The 15,257-nt window shown below is 38.9% G+C and overlaps 1 protein-coding gene across 1 annotated transcript in view; it reads right to left on the reverse strand.

The window, feature by feature from the left end:
• The window catches only part of zfh2 (Zn finger homeodomain 2), a 30,223-nt gene that overhangs the window by 1,242 nt on the left and 13,724 nt on the right, over positions 1–15,257 (reverse strand). The window contains exon 2 of the mRNA XM_018518214.1: positions 4–437. Coding sequence (XP_018373716.1) covers positions 4–399 — 396 coding nt within the window. The 5' untranslated portion in view covers positions 400–437. The remainder of the gene's footprint in view (positions 1–3; positions 438–15,257) is intronic.

Genomic DNA, 15,257 nt, shown 5'->3' on the forward strand with positions numbered 1-15,257 from the left:
CACCCGATGCTGCAGCGTCTCGGCGTGACGACGCCACTCGCTCACGGTGGTGTAGGTGCGCGTTGATACGCCGGGCTCGCATAACGAACAGCAGTAACGCACTTGCACGAGACGCAGGGCGCCGCGACGTTGCTGATTGCCCAGATAGCAGGATCGCTGGTGTGCCAATAGCGACGACTCCTGCGGATACGCGCGACCGCAACGGCGACAGACGAGGCACAGCTCAGTCTCCACTTCGCGACAGTGTTGGGGTGGTCCGCCTTCGTCGGCGCCACACGACGGAGCCGGCAAGCGGACCGTCTCCAAGCCCGGATGATTCGGATCCTGCTGCAGGAACGCCTGCATCAGGGCCCGCGGCACCTGCACTTGCGAGCCACCCTCCACGTGCAGTGGCATCATAGCACTTCCGAGTAGACCGCCGCTCAAGCCTGCAGCCGCTACTGAAACCAAAGCGTGATCGATTCTTGTTAGAATAGATGAGAGACTTGCTCTAACTCGTTGTCTACACTACAGATTTTCTAACCAGAATCTGGCCAAAGTAGATAAAAAAATAACGGATAAAAACAGTTAACACAGGAATTTGCTTTCTTTCTCTTACAGCTATCTGTCTCTTTTTTCTTCTTTTCTCATTTTCCAAAAATATACAAAGTTATTCGAAATATATCTTTGAATAGGACTACTCCACTTTGGTTAGTCTCTGATTGGAGCATCTCGAATTTGCATTAGAATCCCTCAAGTAAGAGTCAGGTCAACTTCGTCATCAGATAATACTCTATATGGTGACAATGAACACTAAACAAGCGAAGCAAAATAAAAAATGTTAAACTATATCTTTATAGTGCTTATACACTAAAGAGTATGTAAATTTTATAATTTCATAAATTGTAATTTTATAATTTTTATTTTAATTTCTGTTTAAATTATTCATTTCATTCAATTTCCTATTAGATGAGGAGTTACGATTGCTTCCGTCATCATATTGATTACAGATTTAATTAAACTAATCTGTAACAAGTAATAGGCTAGATTCTTACTTGGCTAGACTCTTACTTCAGAGATTCCGGTCTGTATCAGCCATTTGCCTTTGATTGCTACGTGAGTTCAGTTTCACGCATGTCGCGCTGAAATCGTTACTGTCACACCTGTTTCATCTTGAAACTAAATTCACCCTGTTCTCGAGGTAATCGGCTCGTTTTACGAGTATCAATACAAGTTTTGTATCGTGGTGCTAATTACATTTTTTCCCTAGCTTTCATAACGCAAAAGCGTTAGCGAAGAAGAAAAGAACAAGTGCCAGTATTCTAAAACGATGCATCTGAATTTACGTATGAATATCTGCAAAAGATATCTATAATTATATGGTGGTTTCCGTCCGGAATCTATTTACGAGATTATTATAAACGCCGAGATTCGCGTTCGACATCAGCATAAAGAGAACGTAAAATTCTCAAAGTTACCGGACTTCTGTAAGGAAAGGATACACGGCATGTTCGTGCGTAATTGATTTGTGCCAACTTAGTTGTCATAATAGCATCCCCGCCGTAAACGGGGGAGAATTTATGCGGAACCTGTTTTCGCCTGAGCGAGACAGGTAAATTGGTAGTTATTAGCAGGCCCGCGGGCCGGTGCGCATTGACGGGATAATTCCTGCGGCCGCGTCTCGAGGGGCCGGAGGATAGTCCGATAGTCCATGTTATCGAAAGGGTCTCCCAATGCGCCTCGGTAGGATGATTAATTCTAATTTCAGGATCACGCGCCCCGCAGGATGTGTTGCTCTTTCTTTTTTAATTTCCTTCTTTTTTTTTTATCGATTGGTCGAGTAAACGGATAGAAAAGCGTAAAATGTGTCACCTGAACTATAAGAACCGGCTGACGTTTAATCGGATGCGTGACGCAACGCACGCGCGTCGCGAGGACCGAGAGAAGGACGCGGCACGTCGACGTCGATTAGGCGGGTTGACAGGTTTACGCAGTGACGCGCGCGGTAATATCGCGCGTATCGTGTATCAGATGAGGATCGTTACGAGGCAGGAAGTGTTAATGATACCCCTGCTCATTCGTTGAACGCCCGGTTGTAATTATCGGAGCTGGTGGGAGGAAGACGAGGAGACGACAAGGAGAACAACGGGGGAGAGCTCTTTCTCTCTTTCCCTCTCTTATTACTTAGCTACCCATTTCTATCAATATAGATTAACTTCTAGTTTAACTTACTTTTTATCTTTTTCCAGCTCTAAGAATTAGAAAAGGATAAAGAGTAAATTAAACGAGATTAAAGTTAATCTACATTAGTAAATGGACGTTAACTGGATTAAATTTTTAGTTGTTACTGCAATTGTAATTTGCATGTCTTCTCTTATATTTTTGCTACCTCCATATTTTTATTTCTATTTTATTTTATTATTTTTATTTAATTTTCTTTTTTTTTCTGTATCTTATACATATCTCTACATTTGCGTTCTCTATTAACAATCACCAACTTTTGTTTATTATAATTATAATTGTAATACTTATTTTAGCGTTTGAGGGAATGTTATCTCTGAGGGCTTAATAAATAGCGATTTATTTTTCTCTCTTTCTTGCTTTCTTTCTCTTCCGTTCCTCCAGTTTGTCTCTCAACGTCAATATGAAATTGATCATTATTAGACGGTGAGACTGGAGTACCAAGACCCCGTCCGCGGTTCCGTTCTTCCTTTGTCGTTTAATGAGAATCCCTGGCACACGCATGGCAATCCACTGTTTGACTAACACTTCTCCTTCTATCTTTCTGCTTCTCTCAGTTAGATACCTCGTTTTTTCGCTCTCTCGCGTATCTCGCGCGCTCACGTGGATTATGGTTCACCTCGATCGGGCGAGCAAATAATCCGCGTTTTTATGTTCCGCCATCGAAAGAGCCCTTCTCGGAAAGAGGAGGCACGGCCATATGCAGTAAAGAAGGGAGAATAGTGTTACGGATAAATAGGGGATTAGCGCAACAACATTGGACACGGTGTATAGTTCTGGTCGCTTCGTCTGCTCCCTTTACAGCCTCGTACCATTCACGGGAATGTGGCAAATTCATTACCGGCCGATCCACGGACTCGCTTGTCCGCGGTACCAGAGGCAGCTCGCTCTTCTTGTTTGATATAATCGGCTGAATAATGATCATCGAGCGCACACATCGCAAATATAACGCGTACGTGGCGAGCGATGGGCATGATTATTGTGAAATTGGTATATCGTTGAACGAAACGCAAAAATTATGAAGCATTGCTCAACTTAATCCTTGCGCGAATGTTTATGAAATTATTTCTTTATTATTTCTTATTTATCTTGCAGGACTCACTGGCCGGAAATTTTCTTCCTTACAAAATGTTAAATCCTTCCATCCAAACCGATTTTATTAACGATAGAATTTTTTTTGCTGCCGTTTATTATACTATTTATCATTGATACAAGTACTAAAAAATATAAATATATGTACGAGGATTTTTATATATCTAGAAAAAAAAAACGTTCCCATTTCTTATCGATTAAAAGTTACTGACCAGTAAACTGATAAAGTGTCTTTGCGTGGCAGTTACAGGGTACTTTAGAATTCTAAAAATTTTCTCGATAAACCAAAACATACAGTAGTAATAAATTGAGCTAATGGTAATTAGACAGCAAATACGTAATTTATTTATAAAAATATTTTTAATTACTAAGAAATAAAGTAGTACAAAAAAGAACGTTTTAGCTAATCTCTTTAACTATCATCAGCAAAGATAGCGCAGCATACACATTTCAGACTACTTTCGAACTTCTCGATAAATCATCTTTGATCCCGCGATCGCGTTCCCTAGGGACAATGAGCAATGACGTTTTTTGTTATCCCTGAACCTCGTGCGGCACAGCTTAACCGGAGGCCACGGGAGTTGTTCAACGATGTGATTTCTTTAGCCGATAGACTTCCTCCTTCGCCGTTGGCCCTCCGCCGAGCGAAGGTATTTAATATGATAAGGAAGATTGTTAAATATATAACGCGCAGCCGGACGATCTCCGTGTGACACCCTTGAAACAATCGAAACGATCGAGGAGAGGGATTATTACTCTTAATGAGCACTGGTTATTTCTTTGAGTGGCTTTGATTCGTCCTCCCTTTTCCGTCCTCCGTCACCTTCTCCTCTACGGCGGTCAACGGAGGAGCCTTTGCTACGATCGCGCGTACGCGTGTGTGCGTATATGCGTGCACAAACGCGCGAAGAGAAGAAACTCGCACACACGTCTCTGCACGCGCATCACTTTCATCTCGTCCTCTCTCGGAGGGGCTCATTTGCGTACGGATTGAGATAGTAGTGCCTTCGGTACGGTCGCGATGTGTGTTTTTGTTTAAATGTGTGACCGGCGTGTACGCGCGCGTCTCGCGCGAGATTCTGATTGCCGGCCGCTCCCAAGTCCCCAGTGGTCGTCATTGCGACGGACTCTCATTATTTAATTTCAGCATGCCACTATGGTTTAATCCTTTGCGCTGAGAATTATTCTGACCGTGATACTAATAGAACGCATTTATATGGTGCTCAATACGTGCAGACGGCTCCTTGAAGAACTTTCGGGGCTTTATAATGTATTTAGAAATGCTATCTTTTTATTTATAAATAATCAATGATAAAATTCCATCTATATATTCATTGTGTTTGTACTTTTATTTAAAAAATGGTATTATGCATGAACATAAAATTATTAATTCTTTTATTTGTAAATATTAAATTTTTCTATGCTAAAATATATGCAATAATTTAAATATAACATGTTGCATTGCATTTAGATTTAATTTACTCAAATAATTAAATCAATTGCCTATATAATAAAATATGTTAAAATGCCTTGGATAAAGTAATAAAAATTTTACTTCCGAAACTTGTGATCATTAATTACAAAACTGTTTTCTAGGATAATTGCTTTTATAAGTCTCTTAACCCAATTACTTGATCTAATTGTTGCAGATTTGAGAAGCTTTGCCTGGACAGATTCCTCACGCCTGAGAACCGCTGGCCAAGATTGCTGCGACATATGTTGGAAATTTGTTCGGCAGGAATTTACGAGCGAGTTTCCGTGTCAGAACCAATACCTGGATTCTGTTGGTAAGTAGATATAAGTCTGTATATATCCTGGCAACCATAAACTCGCATTCGAGGATCATCGAACAGAATAATCAGAAATGTCGTTAGCGCGTTCAGGAATTTTAACGGCTGTTTGGGAGGTGCGTGCGGTAAAACGCAATCCGTCATGCGCGTCACTGTCACCGTTCGAAGTGGCATACCGTCAAGTCACTTCGCAGATCGGTGATCGTAGAGAGAGTATCAAACTGTTACAAATTGATCAAATTTTTGAAAAGTATTAAGCTAATATCACGCGAGAGATTATATTTTTACGATATTACGAAAATCATTGTTATATGCAAATTCTGATATATCAAATGAGAACAAGAGAAATATTTTCATATTCGATTTTTGATTGTCTAAATAATCAGACACGTATCTAACTATTTCATCTTTTAAAAAACTAAAATTATATCGGTAATTTTAATTCAAGCTGTACTTTACTTCCTAGAATTTAGGAAATATTTATTGGAGTTTTTGATGTAGGATAGATGAGCTTCAAAAGAATGATTTCGGTAGCTAACGGTACACTGATAAAAATAAGATTGCCTTTTTACTACGAGAATTGGTGGTCATTTTTAACCCTCGATTGCGCAGTTAAAATACAGAGTGATTTGTAGGTTTACCTTTAAACATTACATTTACCATTCGAATGGAATGAAATTTCCAGCAAATATTATTTAGATATACCGTTTGATAGTAAAATTCATATTTATTAGTAAATGAAATTTCTAGTAACTATGAATTTTACTATCACGTCATGATTTTTACTATCGGACAGTAAACCCAAATAATGTTTACCGGAAACTTCATTCTATTTGAATGGCAAATGTATTGTTTAGAGGTAAAATCTCATCTACAGTAGTCGCACGGGCTATGTCGCATGTCGTATACGAGATTGGTTGCGTTCAGCGGACTCAACAATTTAATCCGATCATTCGCTGTTATTGATGTGTTCTTTTAGATTTTAGAAGAATACATCAATAACGAATGGTCATTCAATTGTTGAGTCCGCTGAACGCAGCCAATCTCATATACGACATGCGACACAGCCCGTGCAACTATTGTATATAAACGAGGCTTAAAATTATAAATCACTTTGTATTTTAACTATAATATGTGTAATTGAAGATTAGAAATGGCCACCGATTTTCATACAGTAAAATACCGTTATTTTATATATTATGTAAAATTTGATTTTATAAAAATACATTAACATTTTAATCTTAATGACTATATTTTGACAATATTTAAACTGGTGGATATTATAAGTTTTATTATTTTAGAGGTTAATGCCGCAATTTTTACATGTAAACATATTGACAGACACACTGTAATTCACAGTATATTTTTATTGTGATACTAACCTTTTAATCTCGAGATGCCTTCGATTATTACGAGAAAATAGACTATGAAGAAAATAGACTATGAAGACGTTATGAAGAACGCAAATAACGCAAAACACTATCAGAATATTCTCGATATGCTCACCAGTGCTCACGTATGCACACTTTTTACTAAAATACCATTGATATCACACTACTGACAATAAAATCCTGCGCCAGGCTGTAAATTTACAGTATAAGAAAGAAATTTAAACACATGTATAATATTATGGGTATATTTAGCGATATTGGAAGTAAATTTACAAATGATCCGTAAATATACTATATTCAATTAATTTTTTATAATATTTCAGTATTTTCCATTGAAATAAAAGAAATAATATACAAATTTTAAGTAAAAAAGTACAAAAAGTCAATAAATTTACCAAAAAATAAGTACATTTCCTTTGTAAATTCGTATCGATTTTTATCAGTGTAGTTACAGTTTCGAATTCACAAATAGTTTATTTAATGTCTTGATTATTACATTAACATTGTAATAGTTTAAACTTTGTCTTCTGAAATGTCCAACGAACTTTTTAGAACGTTACTTCGAAAATTAAATTTGTATCGGTTCTCTCGTTTTTCAGCAATAGACTTAGTTATTAAACTACTCCACAGATTTATCGCTATTCTGTACTGTCTTTTGGAATAATACGATTATTTTACAATAAAGTCTTTAATTCTCCACAAATACCGAATTACACGCGAACTGCGTATAACGAGTTGCTATGCTGAATTTCCAAGAACGCGAGCAAAGTTAAAATTATTTATAATATCACAATCTATCTACATTCAGAGAAAAAGATATGATACCAATTATCTCATACATTACAGCACATTAATGTTGAATCAGCATCCGAAACGTTGAATTACAATATTGTGAATATTGCATCAACATCGCGAAATGAAGATTCAACGTTGAAAAGCCATTCACACTTCAACAAGATCTCAGCGATATTTTTTCAACATTCTGTAATATATAAATACATAGGTGACAACAATACGAGTTTCATATGTAGAATTAATGTACAACACAACAGTTGAATAAATTATCTTATAGTTATTGCAACTGTAAAATAGCTTGTTCAACTATATACATTAATTCTATATAATATAAAATTTGTACAGTTGTCACTGATGTAGTTGCTACTACTACGTTTTTCTCTGAATGTATTCACCTTTGGTGAATAATGAACAGTAAATACATTGATATCGCCAAGAATGCATTCTTTTATCATTATCGCATTGTGAAAAGGTGACGCAATAGAAAAGGGGAGAAAAAGAAAAGACCTTGATCGAGTTTCGGAATGCGTCTGGAGTCTGATATGATATCGCGGCGACGAAACGCACGATATTTCACGTTACTTAAGGTAACAAACACGATTGGTTTTCACGTACGACGAAACATGGGGAACGCGACGTATTCGCCACTCTGCGCTAGAATCCGCTCTCGGCACGTTTAATCGACGATTAAACGGCGATCCAGATTAACGTGGAATCTTAAACGGTCCGCGACGCGCTCGCGCCCACCTCGATCAAGAGAGCGCAATGCGGGCGAAATCACGACTTGGTCGGACGGAACGAATCTCGCCGGAGGGGAAGTCGGTGCCGCAGGGAGGATCAGCTCGGAGTCCATAACTGCCCGTTACGCGAAGTATGCACAACGGTGCATTCCACGTGTGCACGCTAGCGCGTTCTCACATGGTGACCACCGCGCACGTATACATAGGAAAACACGCCGTGAACGTGGGCGTGCATTCCTGCCTTCGCATTATCTCCTCCTCGCTCCTTCTCTCTTCCTCCTTTTTCCTCTATCTTCATCCCGCCTTACCTCGCGCTTTCTCTCCACGCGCCTCTCTCTCTTTCTCTTGCATTCACAATTCTCGGCTTCTCTCCTTCTTACGCCCGCGCCGTCGACCGACCACGTACGAGAAGGAATCCTCTTCTTCTTCTTTTTTTTTTTATTCCTCATCCAGACCCGTTATCGTGGATACCATGGCCCGGAACGACTGTTTCACACCTCCGCTCGCGCGGGAATTAGGAAATAAATTAGCGGTCGGGCTAATTTCGTTATCTCGCCCGATGGCCACCTCACCCCACGCTTAAGACGTCAAGGCCCGATGTCGGAGGCCCCGGAGCCCCAATGTGGGACCCGAGGACACAGTCGAAATCGTGTCCCGACACACCGCAGGATCAATGGCTCTGCGCACGCGGAGTGCGCGGTGAGTGTGCGTCTTCGTTAAAAACAGGTCAATCCCGATTAAAACGACGGCGAAGAGGAGGTAAGCTATGGCGCTGATACCTCACCTCGACCATTTTCGGAGAATCGCGATACCCGCTCTTGTAATTAACCCACGACGAGAAGATATTTCTGGGAATTTACATGAGCGATGTCATAACTCGAATATTTGTCCACGTAGTGCCGTGCTATAATATACATCTTATAGTTACCTGATTAGAAATATGTTACAGAAACGAGGAAAAGTTGATGATACATTAACACTAAAACTGCGGTCTAAATTAACTAATCGTGATTCAAGGTAAATATATCGCGTTTTATTTGATATTATACTTTGATCAATTAAAATAATTTGACAATATATTATAGGAATTTCATGAATTAATGCATTATATGCGTGTTATTAGTTAAAAGAAAAACAATGGAACAAAATAAATATGAGTATTTAACTCTTTTTAATTTACAGATTAAAGTATAAATAGAAATTAATAATTAATCAAGATAAATTAATAATTAAATTAAAATGAGTAATTAAAAAAAGTGTACGTACCATCCGACGAAAGAATACAGTTATAGCGTATATTTTTAAAGAAATTCATTCTGAACACTTGAATTTTGTGTATATTATTACTTTGATTACGCGAAATAAATTTGTTAAAAACGTAAACAAAGTGATACGTATACCCAAAGATCGAACAGCCACCCCAAGTCACCTGCCCATTCAACCGACTTTAATACCTGGACGATGTTCGATGTAAGAGGGCTCAGAAAATGTTAGATGTCGCCGGGAATCATGAGGAAGTCGTAATTTCCACGCGAACGAGGCAGGCCCGAGTGAATTGACGACGGCTTATCTCGCGGCTCGACCACGAAATCGCTTCGTATGCGTATCGGACAAGATAACGGCGTTGGCGTATCGATAAATTCTGTTAATTAATTATTGACGTGTCTCGGGGCTATTTCTGCACTTGCTCGGGCCCTCCGCACGCTAAAGCAGATGTCTTTTCCTCCTCCGTCTATTCTTTCTCTTTTATTCTGATTCTTCCTCTCGTCGGATTACAGAGTCCGATATTTCGTCTTTTTTTAACAAAACGGAATCTGGCTTGGAAATTTGTATGAAAATTAATTTGTATACAAATATATATAAGATTATCTACATTAGCGATTAATGTTGAGTCGTGTCATCGATCACTAGTAAATTTTATATAAACGCGCCAGATTTATATTCATTGCATTTCTATTAATATGGATTAATTTTACTGTTGATTTTATTTACTCTTTTTGTCATTTTTAAGAAAAGATAAAAGTAAGTTAAACAAAAATTAAAATTAATCTACAATGGTAGAAATGTACATTAATCAATTTTCCTTATATAGTATCTATTATTTGTAAATTCATTGAATATATTATCTGTATATTCATTGATAAATAACTTTTACATCCGACGACTCGTATAAAATTGCAATGGTTCGCATATCGCTGTCAAATCAGACACATTAAATGATTATGATGACGTCCATGTTGCTGGGTAACGCTTAATCTTAGAGACGCATGCGTAAGATATAAGATCTGTGTGTGGCCAGAGGCAGGTGTTCCTTCGACATTTGTGTCTGTCATTTAATATAGTAGCGTGAAGCAAATACCTTTGACGAACGATGCTACAAATGTCCGTACGTTGTTGTATATGTGACAATATTCAATTCTTATGGTCAAAAATTTTATTATGATATTACACTTTAGATAATAAATTGGCTATAATAAAAAATTGAGAATAAAAATGTTCGCTCGATTGCCATTATTGCCAAACTGTTTACCGGTTTGAAACTTGACGAATTATTATTAAGTTACTGTCTCATGCTAGTGAATTGATTTCAGTATATCCATTGCAGAATTTTCAGAATTTACGATGCTTTTTTACTAGCTAATCTTCTAGTGAATTAGAAAACTAAATTAGAGGTAAAAAACTTCTTATATTTTTTGGAATTATAGAATAACATTTTTTTAGCTGCTAATTTTTTAATTCGCTAATAGATTAGCACCTTAGTTGTTTATAACAAGAAAGTAATGTGTAAATCAAGCTTACCATGATTTGTTGTACTTAATGTTTCATTTGATTTATATCGCGTTTTGCATAATTGTTTTCACATAAGCATTTCACGTCAAAACTTCTTAAACTCTTCAAGTATAACAACTCTATTATATATGTATCAAACCATATACTATTTCATTCGCGCGGGTTCCGCTTATCTGTTCCAATTTATCTCATTATTTTTATTGTCGTGGTCATCGTGTTTTGTCTAAGTGCGCGTTATGACTCTAACGGATATCTGGATCAAGAGCTTTAATAGCGAGCCTTTCAGGCTTCAAACTCCCGGCACGGGTGACGAATCATTCGCAGCATCGCGCCTCCGGATGCTACGAGGATGCACCGGGAGCCAGAAGGTGGAGTTCGCTGTCAGGTACTTGATTTCTCGGCATCTGACGAAGAGGTGGAGAGGTCTTCGACCGGTAGCCTAAGTCGAGGAGCCGTTCCTAAAGAGGCACCGGGGTCATTAGCGAACAGAACATTTATCCTTGTCCTTCGTTCTTTCTCTCTCCCCCTCCTCTCTCTTACTCTCTCTCTCTCTCTCTTTCTCGCTGATTTTCGCTCTTTTTCTCTTGGTCGGGTGTTCGCACTTGATTCGCCGTCGGTATCAACGGGTGCCAGGCAGGAAGACCCGTATTATCGAGTCAATTGTCTCACATCCCCCTCCCCGAGACAGTTCAGCTGACTATAAAATCATTATCACCCGTCCACCACCATCACCACTACCACCGATCTCTCTTTCCCTCTTTCCTCTCCCGCGCAAGCCGTTACTTCTCGGTCGACGTTGAACGCTCGATTATCCCATTAATACGACGAGTCCGTGCGTCCATCCGTCCCGGCGGATCTTTAATTATTTAAATGCAGAGCCGCGGCGGACCCGGCACGAAGGGTACCGGAGCCCTCTAAAGAGACAGGGGCGGATTTGTGGAGATGCGAAACTTTGTCAACACTTGAATGTACTTGCGCAGATCTTTTGATCCATCGCTCGTCTCATCATTCTATTGTCTAAAGAAAGTAGTAGCTCTTACTTTACTCTTAAAATAATTCTATCGTTAATATGATATTGATTGATAAATTGTTATGTCTTCAAAATTAGAGACAATAATGAAGTTAAGATTTCTTATGTTTCTTTCAGTTTTCTTACTGTTTCTTTTATATCTCTCACTGTGCTTGTTATTATTAGCAAAAGTACTAATACGAGCAACCATTTCCGGCAATCTTTATCATAATTTTAAAAAAATCTTATCTATTTTCAATAAATTCATTATTGTATTCGAACTTGAGGTCAAAGACGCTCGACGATGGAGCACCGTGAGAATCTGCTTGCCATCAGAGTTTATTCCCTCTAATCCGCCCCTGCCCAAAGCGTCGCAGGCTAGGCTCAGTGGGAACACGAGTAATCCTTAGTGACAAGTGGGCTCGAGGCAGCGGTGTATATCCGGTAGCACTTTGGTATTTAGCTCTATAAATACGCATCGGCGTTGAGCATCGTTGACCCTGGCGCGGCGATAATGTACGCACGGTAGGATCCATTCCGTAGCTCGAACCGATCTCGTTAGGATTTCGTTATCCGGCGTTTAACGTACAAATTACAGTTTGCGTTATTGCGCCAAACATCTTCATATTGCGCAAAACGCAGTTGTGAATATCGTGAAGATACATGCAAGATGACTAATGGCGCGTCATTGGATTCCATTTAACGCGGAAGAGTAAATCCGGCGTCCTTTGGAGATAAATAACGAAACGGGATCAACTAATGCGGCGCCGAGTGTTATGACTACGCATTTTGCCGTAGCCGTAGCGGGCAGGGACTGACCGATCGCGACTATCATTAAGCGACGACTTAATGAGCCAGGCGCGCCGGACGTGGGAAGTAGCCTATCGTGCAGTAATTACCTCACTTCAATTATTAGACGATTACCGTACGGTAATGGGGATCGAAAATGGGAGTGGACGCTCTCACGTGATCGTGGCCGCGATCAGCTAATAGACTTCTCCTGCTGTTTGCGTCAGGTTCAGAGTAATACGCTTTTCCAAGGATTTCGAATAATTATACCCTTTTTATGGGAAACAGATTCTAAATCTATGACGATGGAAAAACGTAGTGTTTTTTCTCGAATAGGAGTTAAGTTGATGCTTGAATTCAATTACAAAAAATGAATGATAATGATAACGCAGATTGGCAATTTCTGTTTCTTAATACCTGATGAAATGATGATTCTTATATATTTTTTGCTGCTGAAAGAAATATAAAATTAAAAAAGTTACTTCACTCACAAATGTTGAGAGAAATTAAAAGCTTTGTTTTTTAAAATTTTCTAGAAAATTAAACAATTTACAATGTTTCTTCTTTTACGTTATAAAGTAGAACACTTAAGAATAAATATTCAGATTAGAAAATAGAAATCTTGTAAATTCGACATTAAATATTGCCAATAAATTTTATTATTTTAATATGTTATATAAAATTGTACGTATACAGTAAAAGACCTTCAAAATTTATTGTTCAGTAACTTCAGACTGTCATATTTGAAGCGATTTATTTATATCTTTGTATTAAAATTAAATATCACTGATTTTATTTTTAAACGCGATAATTTTTTTAATTTCTGATTGGTAAAGGTTACGAAAAATTAAAAAAAAACTTCGCCCCGACGTTCAAATAAGAGAGAATGACAATAGAGTGAATCTCAATTCGCCCGAGGATTATTATTCGCCCCTTAATTGCATGGCGCGGATCCGTGTCGCCGTTACAAAGTCGACCGTAAGAAGAGCAGGTCCTTCGGAATCTTTCCGGAGGGTAGACCACCGGCAAGAATGTTACGGCACGGTAATAAGAGATTTCAGCGAGGGATTAAAAAGGAGCGGTAAGGAGACACCCCTTATGGTGCGTTCTTCCTTTCGACTCCTTTCTTTCTCCTCCCTCTCTCCTCTCCTTCTTTTTTAACGGACGCCACGTCGGCGGATTAGGTCTCGTTAAGATATCGCGAAGTCGTTAAAAATAATTGTCAGTCGGATAATTAAGGAGGGTAAAACTCCTTCTTCGGAGAGACGGGGAGGAAAACCGTCTTCATGATGGTCGTGGCCGGCTATTCTCAGTTCACTTCCTCGTGTTTCGTCGAATCCCGCGTATTTGTTTTCCCTTCCAACCCCCTCATCTGGAACCACCCCGATGAGCACCCTGTTCTTTTTATTCCATCTTCCTCGTAACGCTCGTCAGTTTTGCTCTCGATCTGCCTACGTTCCTTGTCTCTTTATTCGCGTTTTGTTGATACATCGTTAGGTAGCACGAGAGGGTTTGTTTCCCCACCGGGAGATTGTCGACGGGGTTAAGTTCGTCTAACGGTGCAGCGGCGCGCGGCTTGTTAGACCGTCAGACGCGGTTGGGAATCATGCCTCTTCGGCGGCGAGCACGCCGTTTCACTTATGCATGCGCGCACCTCGCGAACCTAACTTATACGCGGACGTCGCAACGTGATACAACTTTAATGCAATCGCTCCGGGTATATACTCCTCATGGAAAAGCCACTCGACGATTCTCTTTCTGTCGCGGAAGGAGATTGACCTTGTGCAAAGCATTTCGTAGCTATCGAGTGACAAGACAAGACGTTCTAATTGATTTTATGTCAGTTTGATAGAAATAATTCAGGGAGAACTATAAGAAATATAAGAAAACTAAAGAAACATAAAAGAAATCTCAACTTCTTTATTGTCTCTAATTTTGTCAGGATAATATTATTCGAAAGTTATATTGCTTTTAGATTAAGTTTCTTTGTGATTATCTTGAAATAATTAAAACGGTTCTTTTTTATATCAACATTTACTCTTGTGTCTATAGCTTATCTTTCAATATTACCAATATAATAATTTTTCATGTTAAATATGATTTATTCAGACGATACGTTTAACTTTGTTATTTTCTTTATAAGTTTCTTTGAAAATTATTTTATAAAGTACCGTTAAACTTTAATTTCATTTTTATCTCCGTTTTATGTAATGTTAAAAGAAATATGCGTGGATATATTTTTCAAATCAGTATATTTTCTCGTAAATTTATCGCTTTTAGGATAAGAAAGGTGAAAATGTTTGCTTGAACCACGAACTCTTTTCTCTATCAGCACTCCTAGCCAGGGGGTTGGCTGACGGGACGGCATTGTAAATATTAATGCGGCGGGCACGGGCAAAGGAAAATATTTGAATAATAATTACTAAGGCACCCTCGGCCCTTGTTACGCCCTCGTATAATAAAAAGGTTCACCGGAGAAAGAAGGCGCACACGGCAATGGGATCGCGACGAGAATTTTCTAATTAGGAGGATTCAAGCCGACCCTGCAAACAATACCAGAAGTACCACTTCCATCCGTTCCCGAGGAGATCCTCGAGGACTTTTGAGGAGAGAGATTTTAATATCCAAGACTTCGGCGTTT

This window comes from Trachymyrmex cornetzi, unplaced genomic scaffold (genome assembly GCF_001594075.2).
Source record: "Trachymyrmex cornetzi isolate Tcor2-1 unplaced genomic scaffold, Tcor1.1 scaffold748, whole genome shotgun sequence".
Lineage (NCBI taxonomy): Eukaryota > Metazoa > Arthropoda > Insecta > Hymenoptera > Formicidae > Trachymyrmex > Trachymyrmex cornetzi.